The 16,107-nt window shown below is 58.0% G+C and overlaps 1 protein-coding gene across 5 annotated transcripts in view; it reads right to left on the bottom strand.

Annotated features, from left to right (window-relative positions):
• TRAPPC9 (trafficking protein particle complex 9) overlaps positions 1–16,107 on the bottom strand; it is a 156,166-nt gene that overhangs the window by 25,040 nt on the left and 115,019 nt on the right. For all 5 annotated transcript variants that reach the window (XM_014549021.1, XM_014549024.1, XM_014549023.1 and 2 more), the window contains 2 exons: positions 15,471–15,624; positions 10,497–10,587 (listed from right to left, as the gene is read on the bottom strand). In XM_014549021.1, coding sequence (XP_014404507.1) covers positions 10,497–10,587; positions 15,471–15,624 — 245 coding nt within the window. The remainder of the gene's footprint in view (positions 1–10,496; positions 10,588–15,470; positions 15,625–16,107) is intronic.

Raw genomic sequence — 16,107 nt, 5'->3', positions numbered from 1 at the left:
CCATCCCCAAAGGCAGTCACCTCCCTGCTCCCCACCCTCCTGACAACCACTAGTCTACTTCCGGTCTCAGATTCCCTCCTTTGGGGTTTTTCACAGCCACACTGCAGGGGTCCTCAAACTTTTTAAACAGGGGGCCAGTTCACTGTCCCTCAGACCGTTGGAGGGCCGGACTATAGTTTAAAAAAAAAAAACTATGAACAAATTCCTATGCACACAGGGGCGGCAAAAACACCCGGCGGGCCGGATAAATATTTTCGGCGGGCCGCATGTGGCCCGTGGGCCGCAGTTTGAGGACCCCTGAGCCACAGGATGTAACTCTCTAGGCCTGGCTCCTTTCACTTAGCAGGACACGTAAGCGTGCGCCTGCCCGCCCTCCGGCGTCTCAGCACTTCACTCCTGCTTGTGCTGAGTGAGATCCACGCCCGGGTTCGTGCACAAACCGCGTTCTGTTTACCTGCTGCTGCGCTCAGGGCCGCTCAGCTCCACGCGCGGCTCCCAGGGCTGGCGCCGCTGTGCGCAGGCTCCTGCGGGCCGTGTGCTTTCGTTTCTCCTCGCCTGGAAGGGAACCAGCCTGACTCTGAGCCCGATCCTTGTCCCCACAGAGGCTCTAAGCAAGGCCGTCTCCATGGCTGAGAGCCATCGCCAAGGACATGTCATGCCCTGCAGGGCCCTTCTGAGGACGGGAGACGACGCCCCGACAGCTCACATCCCTGCCCACTCCAGGGCCCCCACACCGGGAGGAGCGCCCCTCACACTGTGGGAAGGCGGTCCTGGATCTGAATACGGGAGTCTGCTCCTGTTGTGCCAGCAACACAGTGACTGAATGGGCACAGGCGGCCAGAGGGCAGCTGGGAAGGGGTGAGGTGCTGCCCACAGCGGCGGGACTGTGCAGGGTGGGGACTGACCCAGCGCTGAGAAATGCTGGAGGTGCAGGCGTAAGGGGACAGGGCAAGATGGATGTGCTGTCACTCAGGGCGGTGCTGCAGAGGGGACCTGGGGTGCTGGCTGGGTGCACGAGGGGCCACCCGGCGGAGCTGCAGGACTGGGCAGCAGTTGGGCCTCAGACTTCCCAGATCTGAACCTCTGCCTCCATCCCTGTGGGATCAATTAACATTCCCAATAAAAATGGCAATTTGATTTCCACAGTAGCTTCTCAGGAAAAGGTCATTTCCGCCCCCAGGAAATGGGGTGTCCTGGTTTGTTTGTGTTCAGCCAGGTGTTCTGGGGACAGGGCTGGAGAACACATGCTCGTAGAGGATGCTGGGAAGCAGCTCTTTCGAGGCACCTCGGGGCCTCGAAAGCCAAGAGCTTCTGAGAGCAGCTGCAGCTCCAAGACACTGAGGTGGACTGAGCTCCAATGCCGAGTGTTTCCGGGGTGTCCCTCCCCCACACGTTCACAGACCTGGGTATTTACCTGCAGGCGCCAGCCTCGGGGAGACGTGAGCAGCGCACACCACCTGCCCTCCTAGAGGAGGCGCATGGAAATGGGACCTCAGTCCCTCCCACAAGAATGAGCCGAAAGCAGACTTTCCCCAGAACCTCCAGGCAAGAACTCCACCTGACAAAACACCTGCTTTCAGCCTGTGACACCGGAGCAGAGGCCCTCTTGAAGCTTAAAGCTCCCTTCCCCTAACTGACTTCTCTGCTTTCAAGATTCTGCCAACAGCAGGGGCCATCTGCCTTGGTTTCCTCAGAATTCTCCTCCGACCTGGTGGGCAAGGAGTGCTGGTGCCTCCCCATCCCAGCTCAGACCTCTCTCCTGGTGCCTCCCAGCCCAGCCCAGGCCTTCTCTCCCCGCTTTGAGCCTCAGCCTAGAGCACTGGTTTTCGCCTCCCTACCAACTCCTCTGGCCTCCACACCCTACAGGTGAAGCAGAGCTGCTTTTCAGTTGCTATAAATGGAGGGTTGCATTTGAGTAATGAATTTTGAAAGCTACTGAGCTGAAGCATCCTGAAGGTCCCTCCCAGCTCCTCTGCTCCATGGCTCTGTGATCTTATCGCCCTTGCTCCCCTGCAGCCAGTGGTATTGCTCCCTCCCTCCCTCCCCAGCTTTTCACCCTCCCATCCATTCATTTATCTATCTTACATCCACGGGACACCCTGACTAATAACCCTGGGGAGCTCAGTGGACAGCGCGGGAAAGGCCACGGTGCCGCTGTGAGCCGATGGCGCCCAACTGGCAGCCGATAAGAGACGCTGGTGCCAAGTCTGCTTCCTTTAATTAAGGGGAAGATTGATAAGCGCTGTCGGAGTGAAATGAAGAGACTCCAAGCCTGGCTGGTTTGCTGAGATGTGAGAGGGGGAACTGGAGACTTTAAAAAGCAAGTTTCCCTAGAAAGCCCGCAGCGGAGTGGCAGGAAGTAGAGGCAGCGATGTCTGATGTTGAACAATGGAGCCCACCCGAGTCCCCGGCAGGGGACCAGCCTCCTCTCGCCAGCGGCTTGGACAAGCTGTATTTGCTGTTTGGATAAAGGGGATTTTCACCAGGAAAGCGCTCCTGGAGAAAAGTCACCCTCCCTTCTCCAACCTCGGAGGGAGGGCATGGACAGGTCTCCTGTAACCCTCCCCACACTGTCCCCGCTCACAGGGCACTTGGCGAGGACGGAGCACGCCAGGACCAGCCCCCAGGCCGTCTGCGCTGCCGGTCTAGGCCTTGCAGCCGCAGGCCTGCGACTCAGCTGGGTTGCCATTCTCGTCAAAAACAAGGTAAATACAACTTTTGGCTGGTCTGCGCCGCCTGAGCCCAAAGAGAGACACACACACCAAGGCGCCTGGAAGGCTGGAGATGGGCCCGGCCGCCCTTCCTGGAGGACTGGGGCCGGGGGCAGGCCACGCTGCCGTCCAGGGCTTGGCAAACAGCACCAGATAAATATTTGCTGAGTGACCGATCGCACGAACGCTGATTATCGCTGAGGAGACATGGTAGTCATGGCACCGGGCACCGGGCACGCGGATTCTTAGTGACTGACGTGACAACCCACGTGGCTCCCAGGAATGCCTGAGGGCCCGGAGCTGTGGGTGCTGCTGGCTGATGGGGGTCCCTGGGGCCCTTCTGTTGCAGGGTGGCCAGGTCCCAACACAAACGTACGAGCCACTGTGAGCCCATAATGACCCTCGCTCTCAGTCCTGCCCACCAGAGCAGAGCGCGGAGACCAGGCTTGCGTTCACGAAGGACAGCAAACCTGCCCTTCCAGGCATTATGACGTTAGGATCATTCTCGGTTACAGAGCAGAGTGCACCATCCTCAACTGGACAACAGGGGGGACAACCTTCAGAAACACAGGGGACTCTGGACAGGGAGCTGAGCACCGAGGGTTCCTGGGAGGTGGACAAACTGCCTTCCTCAGGTCCTGGCCACGCCCACATCTGAGTGCCCTCTTCCCAGCCCAGGAACGTGCCCCTCCCCCCGCCCCCCGCCCAGATGGTTCTGAGTCTGGGCTTCTTGTGGATCGTTCTGAAGGGACACCGAGGCCTGGTGGTACACGCTCCTGCCCCATCAGCACGGGGGCGCACCACTTGCAATCTGGGGAAGGCCCCTGACCCCCAGCCGCCTGTCTCAGCCTGGGCCCCCGTCGATACCGTCCCAGTGGCAAGAACCGGGTGTGCAGCCGGTCCTCATGGGATCAAGAGCGGGAGGTGGCGAGATCAGAGCGCAGTCACTGGGAGGCGCCTCCCAACCTCTCTCACTCGGGGAAGAGCAGGTGCCCCTGAGCCAGGGCATCCTGCGGTCTCTTAGTGATGCCATCTGTCTGCCTCACAGAGAAACGGGGACAGGCACAGACCCAGGTCACCCGAGGCTCTACATGCAGAGCAGAGCTCTCGGACAACAGGCGAGCAAGGGAGCAGGTGAGAGGCCCCAGCCCGGCGCCCGAGGGGCGGTTCAGCTCTGGGCTTCGGGAGGTGGGTTGCCCATGAGGCTGCAACTGCCTCCTTCCGGGTCTGCACTGGGATCAGGGGTCCAGCCCGGGTCAGGAGCAGGGGCAGAACTCGGCTTGATGGGCTCGCTCTGGGGACCCGGGGCAGAGCCTGGGGTGGGAATCCTCAGGGACAGGTGCCCAATGGCAGAGCTGAGGGCGATGGAGGTGATTTTAAAGATAAAGCAAAGGGCTCCGTTTTGGTTTTGTTATTTCTCTTTGTAAATGACTATGTAAATGTTTAATATGTTTATATTACATGCATCACATATAATTATTGTAATCATAGATAATTATTATGTATACACATATGCATATCACAAGTGCATATAATTACCTAATAAATATGCCAATGTGAGCATTATTCGGGGGCTTGTTGATCATTTCATTTTGTTCTGTCTTATTCTCAGGGCAAACGGTCCTGCTACAGGGTCATCTGAATAAAACAATGCAAGCAGGGCAATGCTCGCATCAGCTCGTGTGTGGTCCTGCGCGTTGGAGTAGAAAGTCACCCCTCCTACCAGCTGCCCAGCCCGAGCAGGGCTCTCCGGGCTCACTGAGCTCCGATCTGCAGGCTGAGCTGCTCCAGCCCTGAGCATGTTCTCCGCTCCCTGCCCACACGGCGGGCCCACTGGCCTCTGCCCACCCTTGCAGCAGCCCAGCCCCCAGATGAGCACTGGTTCCTCCCATTAGGCCATCAATCATCCGTGCACACGCTGCACAGTGTTCCAAGGCAAGCACATCAATTACACCACTAGTGGCTCAGTGCACAAATTTGTGCACATTGAAAGGAAATTAATTAGAGGCAAGATTTGTGCAGTAATTAGGTTACTGCAAAAAATGACGTCAAAAACTATATATATAAAAGGCTAATATGCTAAGTGTCCATCCGGGTAATGATGTCACGTAGCAACACCAGCTTCCTCTCCCTAACGACTAGCCTCCTTGCAGTTTCTTCAGCCCAGGAACACGACTTGCTTTATAGCCAGGTGGAAACATTTCACACTTCAACCAAATGTCTGTGATGCGTTTTCCTGTGCCTCATCTCATTTGATCCTCACAGAAGTCCTGGAGCAGGTAGATAGGAGATTCGATGGAATCCTATTTTCTTTTCATTAGCCAGAAAAAGGGAGATTTAGAAAGCTTAGAAACTTGACCTGACTGAGAAGTAAGAAATGGTGGACCTTGACAATGACTTCAGGTTTTGTCACTGCTCAGAATATAGTCAAACACGGCTGCAGTTAAATATTTTACCCTTTGTTCTCCCTGCGTGATCTATAATAATAATGTGCTTTGTGCTGGTATTTACTGCTGTGTTGCTGACAACCTGAAAGAGAAGTTGGGGTGCTTCACTGGGCTGGAAAAAGTTTAGCTAAATCAGAAAGCAGGTCTAATTAAGCAAGTTTATTCTATAAATAAAAGGCTAAGTTGACTCTCCCATGTGTGGTACATATAAAGCTCTCGCTGGTGCCAATCACACGCGTGTGTTTCGATCTGTCATTGTCGATCGTGAATTTGGTTGACACTTCTATTATAGAGAAAGGGCGAATAGCGATATTAAAATATTTCTTCTAATTAATTTCCTTTCAATGTGTATGAATTCGCACACTGGACCACTAGTAGTATATATGATAATAGTATTATAAAATAAAAACACACGTGCGATTGGCACCAGCGAGAGCTTTATATGTACAGCACATGTGGGAGTCAACGTTTATTTTTAAATCGCCAGTGCTCGTCATATGTAACTGTCGGTTGTTCAGTTGGACCAACGGTTGGTCACTTAGCCTTTTATATATATAGGTTATCTGTCCAGGTCTCCAAGAGGCGGGGCTCTGCCTCCTCCACAAACATGCTGTGAGACTGTCAGGCCCACCTGGCTACTTTTGGAGCCAGGCCAGCTCCAAAGGCAAACCAATCAGTGAAAGAAACAGGCGGAGGATTCTGAGTGTGGGGCATGGAGCCACCGTGGGGCGAGCAGCTCCGTGTGCTCCCGTAGCGGGGATCAGACTCCTGCTCGGAACCCCGAGCTGCGGCCACGGGGCCCAGCATGGCGGGTGGGGGGCTGACTCCCAGCTCCAGCATCTCGCCAGGTCCCTCCACTTCCTGGGCCTCAGATCCAACCACTTCCCAGAATGACCGCATCACCAACACTCAGGCCCATGTGGAGGTCCAACCAGGTCCTCAAACACGCAGCTTCCACTCCACTCCTGACCCAAATAAGGACCAGGCAGCAGGGGTCAGACCCTGTGTGCAGCCTGCAGGTCATTCTCGTGGCCAACCTCGCACCTGCCATGAGCGCCGAGGGAAAGCCCGCCTCCCCCGAGGTTGGCCGGTGCTTTGCAGTTGGTTGGTTTTCTCTGCCGCTGCTGTCAGGCGTTTATAGACGTGACAACTCCGTGGGTTGGGGATGTGTGGGACCCCACTTCCAGGGGTCAGCTCCTTCCTGTCTGCACCTGCAGGAGCCTGAACTCAGGAGAGTGCGATGAACATTTGAGAAGCAACAGTGGTTTTGCCCCAACGAGAGCCAGCGAGCGAGGCGGAGACCCGGTCTGTCAAGGTCAGGCACACTGCGCACCAGCACCGCCTCCACACACTCACGTGGGCCCCCTCCCACGTCGGCTCATCCCGCCGTCTCCATCTGGAAGCCTTGCCCTGCTCTGCACGTTGAAATCCCGCCCCTGCTCTCAGCCTCACACGTGGCTGCCTCCAGGAATTCCCCTGGTCAGCGGTCCACCTGACAGGCACTTGAGCATCCCTACCTCGTCGCCGTCTGAGACGCCCACACCAAGCCCAGGGGCCTGGAGCTGCTCCTGGGCGGGAGCAGAGGCGCCTCAGGTCCCTTCATCCCCCAGTGCCTGGCCCTGGCAATGCTCAGGAGGTGGCACTGACCTGAGCCCGGATGCCCCCACGGGGCTGTGCGACCCCAGGGCTTGCTGGAGGCCGGCTCACAGCACGCGCAGCTCCCCCGCTCCTACGCCAGCTCCCGCCCACCTCGTTTCCATGTTTAGAAGCAGCCATCAGTGCTGCTCACTGCCCTAATGACCCACAGAGACACTTCGTCAGCGCGGCTTGCTGCTCTTATGAGCGCCCGGAATGTCTGCATGAAGCTCAGGCTCCACAAATAGAAGGGGCGTGTGGGTGACAGCCTGCCGCGGCTTTAGGAGGCAGGGACGTGAGTGCTTCCTTCGAGCCACGGCCACAGGTTCTGCACCCAAAAGGGTGACCCCCAGCGAGCGATGCTGCACCAGGCAGGGACAGTCCTGCCTGCAGCCTGTGCCCCTGCACACCCAGAGCGGGAGCGACGCCAGCGCTGCCCCATGCAGCCAGCAAGCTGCAAGGGACAGAGACGAGCCTGGCCGGGGCCCAGGCCCCAGAGAACACGGGCGGCACGTGTGTGGGAAGAGCCCGGGCAGAGATGGGGAGCACGGTGGAGGGGCGAGAGGCCAGCAGGGGTAGGTGTGGCAGCCCGGAGGCCCCTTTGCTTTCTGGGCAATTCAGTTGAGGCCACTGCGGGGGTGACAGGGTGGATGGGGAGGGTGTGGGGGCACCTGCCCAGTAGAGCCATCAGTGCGGGATGACAGCACCTTGGAGAGGGGCCGAGATCCTGGAGGGGGGAGGGCCGGTGGGGAGAGTGGTTGGCAGCTGGGGGGACTGACACATCAGTGCCTGCCCTGCAGGCCATGAACGCCATCTCAGCCGGATGGGAGCACAGCGAGGACCGGGACGCTCCTGTGGTGTCGGCTGGAGTTAGTGGTGGGTGTGCAGTAGCTGGTGGGTTCTGTCTAAAGGGACGGAAATCAAGGGCAGAGGAGTGTTCAGACCCAGGAGGGCAGACACGTAACTAAATGCGACAAGTGATTCTGCATGAGGCCGAGGGTTTTTAGGTGTAAAAGACACGGTTGTGACAACTGGTGCCACTTGGGTGGGTCCAGAGGTTAGCTGCTGGCACTGGTGCGACTCCCTGGCCTGACAGCTGTGTGTGGTTATATAGGACACTGTCCTCAATGGTGGTGAAGACACAGGAGAAATTGGGGACGAAGGTGCATCAGGCCAGCTGCTTCCTCTAAACCGGTTCAGAAAGCAATCTCACTACTGCACTTGCAACTTTTCTGCGGTCTCTGCACAATAACACGGTTATTTCTGGGAGGAAAAAAAAGGTGGATCCGTGCCTAACTCCTCAGACCTTAATACATCCAGACGAATAAAAGATCAAATGCTCAAACAACTCAGCCAGGAGAGTGCGAGGAGAAAATATGGGAGAATGTTAAAAATATATTTCTAGATGAGGGAAAGCAAATATGGTACAAAAACAGATTTTGCCCAGCCAGTGTGGCTCAGTGGTTGAGCATCGAACCATGAACCAGGAAGTCACGATTCGATTCCCGGTCAGGGTACATGCCCAGGTTGCAGGCTCGGTCCCCAGTAAGGGGCAAGCAGGAGGCAGCCGATCAATGATTCTCTCTCATCATTGATGTTTCTCTCTCTCTCCCTTTCTCTCTGAAATTAATAAAAATATATATATTTTTAAGAAACCAGAAGATTTTTTTAAAGAGATTGCTAAATTTAAAGTAATTATCTTCCCACTTGACTCATTTTTGTAAGGACTGGCTGTGGACGGGGACACTTGCTGCAACAATGTTTACGCTGGAAAGACAGGAAACAACCGAAGGTGCAGAACAGAGAAACTGCCTGCTCCCACGTGGGGTTAGAGCACGTGCCTGCCCTCGCGCCCAGCTGCTTCCTCACAAGGCGCTGTGGGCGGCGGGCTCCAAGTCGATTCTCACCTCCGCTTCCGGGACACCTGCACGAGCTCCCTACGTGCACGCCAGGCTGTGGGGGGTGGCCGGTGACCGACCCGGGTCCCCCACCCACATCAGACTGGAAGTGTCCAAAATCAGGGATCAAGTGTGACTTATATTTGGTTCCCAGCACTTAGCATGGCACCTGGTGCAGAATGGATGGTCGATAGATAGCTCTTTGCTGAATGAACGGATAAACCCATCAATCAGAGAATCTACCAGCTCCATGGAACCTCAAGCAACATAAACCCCCGAGTCTGTTTCCTAATTCGTAAGAAAAGAGAATAACAATGACGACCTCACAGACTTGTATGCGTTGCACAGACTGCGTGGAAAATTTGGTTGCCGTGTCTTGCTCTCCAAAAGTGTAGGTGTGCCATTCTCCCTGAAGTAGGGCAGTGGGGTGCCACCACACAAGGCATCCGTGGTCACTGCCTCCTAAGCGGGCATTCCCTCATGCTGAGGAGCGCCGCCCACACACAGCTCGGGACCCAGCTCACGGGTGCCAGCTGCCCGGTGGCTATTTGGGGAACATGTACTGAAAATATCCTTTCCAAAATTCAGGTAACCCCTGATCTGTATTCACAGGATGGATGTCAATGAAAAAGAGCGCAGACCAATCCCTGATGCATCTGAGAAGCTGAGAAGTGTTACCAGCTGCAGAAGGCGGTGGGAGGCCCAGCGGCGGGGCTTTCAAAGCAGAGTAAAAAGCAGAGTAAAAATCGCTTAGCCCATTAGTCTCCAGCACCTGGTATCTATGGAAACAACTGGAAACAGGCCTCAGAACCACCATCGGAGAGCATGCTGGCTCTGCGGTCCTCCCACCTGGAGGGGCAGCCTTCCGGGTGCAGGACGGAGGCAGGAGCTCCCGCCATGGCGTGGGGCTGTCCTGCACCCCACAGCCCGGCCACCGCAGTCCTGTCCCGTCTGCCTTGCCTCTGGAGGCACTCACAGTCCCAGACCCCCTCCAGCAGCTCTGCTTGCCCCACTCCACAATGATTCCAGCGGCCCCGCCACCCAGGCCCACCCCCACCTCTGGGAGGTCGGGCACGGTGGGGTCGGGGCACATCTTCCACCCCCATGAGGACCTGGTGCCCTCAGCATCCCCGACCTAGAGAGGAGAAACAGGCTCAGAAGGCTGGGCCGCCGGCCCCGGATGCCACAACTGCTAATGCAGCAGAGCCAGGACCAAGCCTCACGGCTGCTGCGCCCTCTGTGCCCCGAGATGCCAGGCTCCTGTTCGTCCCCGAGCAGATCGCAGGATCAGCTGGGAAAGCCTCTTATGAGACGCTCTGCTCAGCCGAGGGCTATGGCTGCTATTAGAGGCACAGACGGCCGCCGTCCAGGGCACCAGACCCAGTGCCCGGCGCACGGTCCCAGGCCGGCCCCCAGTGGCTGAGCTCCAGGGGAGTCTAGGTGTTCACCAGACACACGCTCTTCCCCGCTGACCCCGAGGAAAGCTGCCAGCTCCTCGGGAGGGGACGGAGGGAAGGAGGTGACACTCCTGCTCCCCCACCTCCCCAGTCCCTTAGAGTCCACCCCCACCACAGCAGACACGCCCGTCGGACAGGTGCCGCGAGGAGGGCGGGGACTCCGCAGCACCGAGCGTACCTCACACCTGGGGTTTGGTCACAGGTCTGGCTGCGAGGACACTCAGGTGAGACACAGATACCAGCCGGGTGGCGTAGTGATTCCCCCCACGCCCCCAGGTTCCCATGGTGACCTCAGCCAAGGGCGGCCCCGCAGCGGGCGAGGGCGAGGCGCGGGCGGGGCGTACTCACCCCACTGCAGGGGGGCCAGCTGCAGGTGCTCCAGGGCCAGCTGGTTCAGGACGCCCTCCACGCTGGCCTCGCCCGTGCGCTTCAGCGAGGGGTGAGCCTCGGTCAAGGAAAACGCGGCTCCTGCTGGGCCCTGGGACGGGAGGGGTAGCACTAGAAGTCTCTGGACAGACTCCCAGACAGGAAACCACCTGCAGATATGCAGACATGCCCTCCTCCAACCACCCGAGACCCCTAAGCGTGCGGGACACAGGCCCCTCCTCTGACCGCAGACCCGGCGAAGGAAGCCACAGCCGGTGAGGAAGCCCAGGGCTGTCCTCGCTGGGGACGCAGAAATGGGGTGTCTTCCTCAATAAACACCACCAGGTGCGTTTCCGACACGTGTGCATTCCCGCTGGCTTCCTGTGTGAGCTCTGCCTCACGGTGTAATTACACAAGTGTGACAGATGGGCTCTCTGGTGTGAGCTCGTCATGGAGCGAGTATGGGCAGGTAGACTGGGACAGGGCTGAGGCTGAGAACCGGGGCGGTGTGGGGGCCCTGAGGAAATGAAGCCCCTAATGGGCTCTGCTCTCCCTCCTCTTAGTGCCACGTGGTAGCTGAGCAGGGGGTGTGGAGACTGAATCCTGGCACCACCACTGGTGAGCGGGGGTGGGTCTTAGTTTCATCATCTGTAAAATGGGCTGAAGAGCAGCACGCCTTCTCAGGCTCATGGGGAGTGAGTGTAACCCACAGGCAGCGTGGGTGAGCGTCACCCCGTGGGAGTGCTAACCCCACTCTCATTCTCTCCTCCCCCCCGTCTCTCCTACTCTCAGGAACACGGCCATCATTTCTGTGGCCTCAGATGCCACAGGGACCGACTCCGCCACAGCAATCTATCCGTGTTTCTCCCAAAGATAACTCTCTCCCTACGAAGAGCTTTCCAGGTGAATGCTCTCCACCTCATTACACACGGGGCTGTGTGCCGAGCTGGTATTACCGCTGCACACTTGGCCCTGCACTGTGACTCATCTCAGAGCCTGGGACACTCTCGGAGGGGGCCGGGATGCAGCGCTAAGACTGGACCCACCACCGCAGCTCTCAGGCCTGCCGGGGACACGTGTCATCAGCCAGCTCCATCTGTGGCTGTGTCCCTCCCCTTCTCAGGCCACGTCTCAGCGAGGACACCCGTCTCAGTCAGGGGGTCACCGTGGCGGAGGCCCCGCAGGGGGACAAGCATCTGTGGGGACACAGCGCCCTCAGCTCTGTTGTCTTTGAAAAGCCAAAGCCTCTGTTCCTTACGAGGAGCCAGCCCAGCGGGAAGCCTGTTGGGCGCTGGGGTCTGGGTGTCTGTGACCTCAGAGACGACCTGTGCGGCCCCTAAGGCGGGACAGGCACAGGCAACACCATGGACAGGGCAGGACCAGGGGCTCCGGGGCTCCACGCAGCTCTTTCCACCACTGCCAGGAGCGCCCACACAGCCCCCTCCGCCTCCACGCAGCCCACAGCCAGTGGCTGACTGACAGGGGAGGGTGTTCAGTTCCCACCGGCCTGCGGGGACTCCGGAGAAACAGCCACGCTGTCCTCAGGGAGCCTCCCCGGGGAGAGGCCGCGCCGGCCCCGCCCTGCTCCCCGCAGTCAGCCGGCTCTGTCCTGTACCGCTGGGGCGGGGGGGCCCAGTCGCCTGTCCACGTCCTTGTTTAAGGCTCTGCGACGTGGCATCTTAGCCCCTCTCACTACAGAAATCGCACCAGGCTTTCGAGGCGGGTTGAGCGCGGGGCCTGCAGAACGGAAGTGGTGCCCGCGAGCCGGGCCCCACTGAGGAGCTTGGCAGTGATTCGCTGGAGGAGCGAGTCAGAGTGGGAGCCGCTGCAAAGCTGCCAATGGCTCTGGGGCCTTGGGAACCGGGCCCGGAGCACACTTCTGTATTAATTTGCTTTCGGACGGGAGCCATGGAATTCTACAGCTGAGCTAATAAAGCTAATTACCTGCCTCCACACCCCTTTTCGGCCCCAGGAGCCACCCAAGCAGTGTTGTGTCTGGGCCTCAGCCACGGCGTCGCGTCCTGCTGCTTCCTCTGCCTCCGCTGCGGCCCAGGTGACAGTCCCAGCGCCTACGGCCGCGCCTCCTCCTTAAATACACAGACCCTGGCATTTGGGGCCAGAGATCAATAACGGTGATAATGGCGATGATCCCTACCATCATTCCTATCAGCAGGACGTCTCCGCAGGGTCCCCACGCGAGACCGTGCGTGCAGGACGAGTTTAACACACATCTGCTCCACTTAATACTATTTTCACATTAGACTTGAGAACGTGGAGGGTGGAAGGTAGGGACTGCCATTTCCATTTTAAAGAGTTTTTAATTCAGGCCCTTGCAGAGACTAAGGAAGCTGGCACCGCAAGGAAGTGGGGGGATCAGGGCAGTCTGACCCTGGAGCTCCACCTGCAGACACAGGAAACCTGGACGCCAGGAAAGGTGGGGACCCCCCCACTCAGGGCCCACAGGTGCTGGGCCCACCTCTCCTCCAGCTCCCAGGACAGCCCTTGGGGACTCTTCGTGGTGCTGAAGAGCCTGCCTCCCCTTAAGCCAGTGGTTCTCAACCTTCCTAATGTCGCGACCCTTTAATAGTTCCTCATGTTGTGGTGACCCCCAATTTCATTGTTACAAATTGAACATAATTAAAGCATAGTGATTAATCACAAAAACAATATGTAATTACATATGCGTTTTCCGATGGTCTTAGGCGACCCCTGTGAAAGGGTCGTTCGACCCCCAAAGGAGTCACGACCCACAGGTTGAGAACCGCTGCCTTAAGCCCTTTCTGGTCGGGGATCTGGGACGCAGCAATTAAGTCTCCAACTAAGTCACAGGTCCTTGTCCCCCCGACCTGCTCCTGTCCCTTCGGAGGGCAGGGAAGGTGACCCTGGGGCAGGGGCACTGTGCCATCACTGTCATGTGACCCAGGCTTTGCAAGCCTCGGAGCCACACCCGTGTGTAACGATTGACAGCCCTGTGCTACTGAACCAGAGCGAGTTCCCAGCTCAGGCAGCGTCTGACTAACAGGAACCACAGGGCCCCCAGCCTCGCCACTCCCTGCCGCAAAGGCATGGCTGTTACCAGGAGTCACTACAGGTCGTCACACCTCCTGCCTGTCACAAACCCTCGGGGGAGTGAGCCAGGACACCCAGCGTCCAGCGCTGCTTCCCACTCGGGTGCCTGCCGCCGGTGCCCCCTGCCTGGAGCCCCCTTCAGCCTGGCCTTTCTGGTGACCGCCCACCATCTCTAGAGCTCACCTCCACCTTATCTGGGACACCCTCTCTGATGCACCCCCAGCCCTCCCTCCTTCCTACACTCCTGCTCAGGTGTGCATGCGCCCCACGTGCCTCCCCTGCAGGGCCCGAATCCACACGGGGTGTTTACCGACACCCAGTCCGTGCGCTGTGGGGGTGCTGAGGATGAAAAGACCCACCAAGATGAGATCCCTCCTGCTTTAAGGAGCTCAGTCTACTTGATAGATCTTATCTCACTGGCCATCCATCACTATAATTACATTTAATTATTCATCAGTGTTTGTGCAGGGCCTTTTGTTCACAAACATTTGCACGCACACGTCTCAGTTAACCTACGTGTCTTTGGAATCGTGCATGCTCGCTCCAAATCTTTGAAACACATAGCGAGATGCAGGGAAAACGCAGAAGGTTCAAGCACCTTCACTCCCATTGTCTGCTCCGCCATCAGCAGTGAAATATTGGGGGATGTGCTGTAATCAAAGGGCCATTTGAAGCCACTGAGGAGCATTTGAGATCCCATCCGCTTATGTGACTGAAGTTCACCAGGACCCCGTCGGGTACTTTAGAGAAAATGATGATTCCATCAGCCCTTCCGCTGGGGCCTGTGCTGCCCGGCGGGGGGCCGGACTCTCCCGAGCCCACCTCGCCTCGCCCGGGGGAAGCAGCACCCTGCTCTCAGCGCCAGCTAAGACACATGGCTGTGAGCCCAGCGGAAAAACCTCATGGGTGCTCCTAGTGAGCGTCCTGGAGGGGGTGCTGGGCTGGGGGCCGCTCCTCGACATCCCCCAGGACAGCGGCCGTCGGCGCCCACACGCCCACTCTGCAGGAACCACAGGTGCAGGGGCTCCGCCCAGCCCCACTTCAGCCCAAATAAATGAGCAGGTCATCACAAATAGAAGTTACGCTGATGGAAAGGTGCTTAGGTGGTCAGTGAGCCCCTTCCCCGACTGTTTCCAGTCTGCACCGGGAACTCTGGGAGCGTTCTCATCACGGCAAGGCTGCCAGCGGCTCGGCTCAGCGCCCTGGTGTCAGAGACCAGTGGACGGGGAGTGCCAGGCAGTGCACTGAGCTGCCAGGGGAGTTGCAGGGTACGTTGCTGCGGGGCTTGTGGGCTGAGGACCTGGAGAGGCGAGCATGGGGCCAGGTGAGATGGAGGGAGCACCTCAGGGCAGGGGGGTGTACCAGGTGAAGGTGTGCCAGCAGGACCTGTCACTAACACGAGTATCCACACTGGCAAGAAATCTGGGATCCAAGGCCGGCACCTGCCAGCCCAAGACCTTTCCTTGCCCTGAATCGGTGCTTCCGTCGGGGGCCTTGCAGGTGGTGAGAGGCAGAGAAAAATGCCCTCTCTCCAGCCCTCTCTCCAAGCCGTGGCATTTCTGAGCTACTTGTGGCTAAAATGCAATAGCTGCCCGGCCAGTGTGGCTCAGTGGTTGAGTGTCATCCCATGCACCTAGAGGTCGCGGGTTCGATTCCTGGTCAGGGCACATGCCCGGGTTGCGGGCTTGATCCCCAGTGTGGGGCATGCAGGAGGCAGCTGATCAATGATTCTCTCTCATCATTGATGTTTCTATCTCTCTCTCCCTTCTTCTCTGAAATCAATAAAAGTGTATTTTTAAAAAATGCAATAGCTAACCCCTCATGGGTCCCCTCCATGGTCAGAAAGCCCGAGCAGGGGCATCGAGAGCCACAGCCGTGAAAGGATATGATCCGCCACCGGATGCCCAGCTTGCTGTTGATCTCCAGGCCGCGCGCCTCCTGCCTCTGCTCCTCCAGCTGCTTTGGACTCGCAAATTGTCCCTTCTCCCCAGGGGACTCTGGGAAACTCTCAAAGTTGAACTTGTCCACCTGAATCGCCATTCTGAGAGAAGGGGACACAGCAGAGAATTAGTCAGGGGGTGGGGGGACTAGGTCCTCGCTGGCGTGGGAGAATCAGCACATGCCAGTGTGAGACGACATAATGGGTCATTATCGCAATTCATGACGGGTGCTTTCCGAGGAGATGAAATAACAGACTGCCGGGGTAGCTCCAGCTTCAGAGCTGGTTCCACACACAGTGTAGGACTGAATCCTCGGTCACAGACTCCCACCTCGTGGGAGGCTCGGGCCCCAGAAATGGTACATCTGGAAGAGGACGGGACAGACAGGGCCCGCTGTGGAGAACCTCAGAGACTGGCACTTATGCAACCTGGGAACCCCAAAGCCCCTGGGATCTGCAACGCATCATCAGAGCCCCCTGTCACTCCTCATCCTCACTCTCCATCCTCAGCCAGACAGACTGGCTCACACACACCACGCCTCACTGGCCCCCTGCGCCCGCCTGCCCACAGCCAGCCCCTGCGCC

Source organism: Myotis brandtii, unplaced genomic scaffold (genome assembly GCF_000412655.1).
Source record: "Myotis brandtii unplaced genomic scaffold, ASM41265v1 scaffold532, whole genome shotgun sequence".
NCBI classification, from domain to species: Eukaryota; Metazoa; Chordata; class Mammalia; order Chiroptera; family Vespertilionidae; genus Myotis; species Myotis brandtii.
Note: the sequence above shows the minus strand (reverse complement) of the source record. Positions and strands in the feature narration are given on the sequence as shown.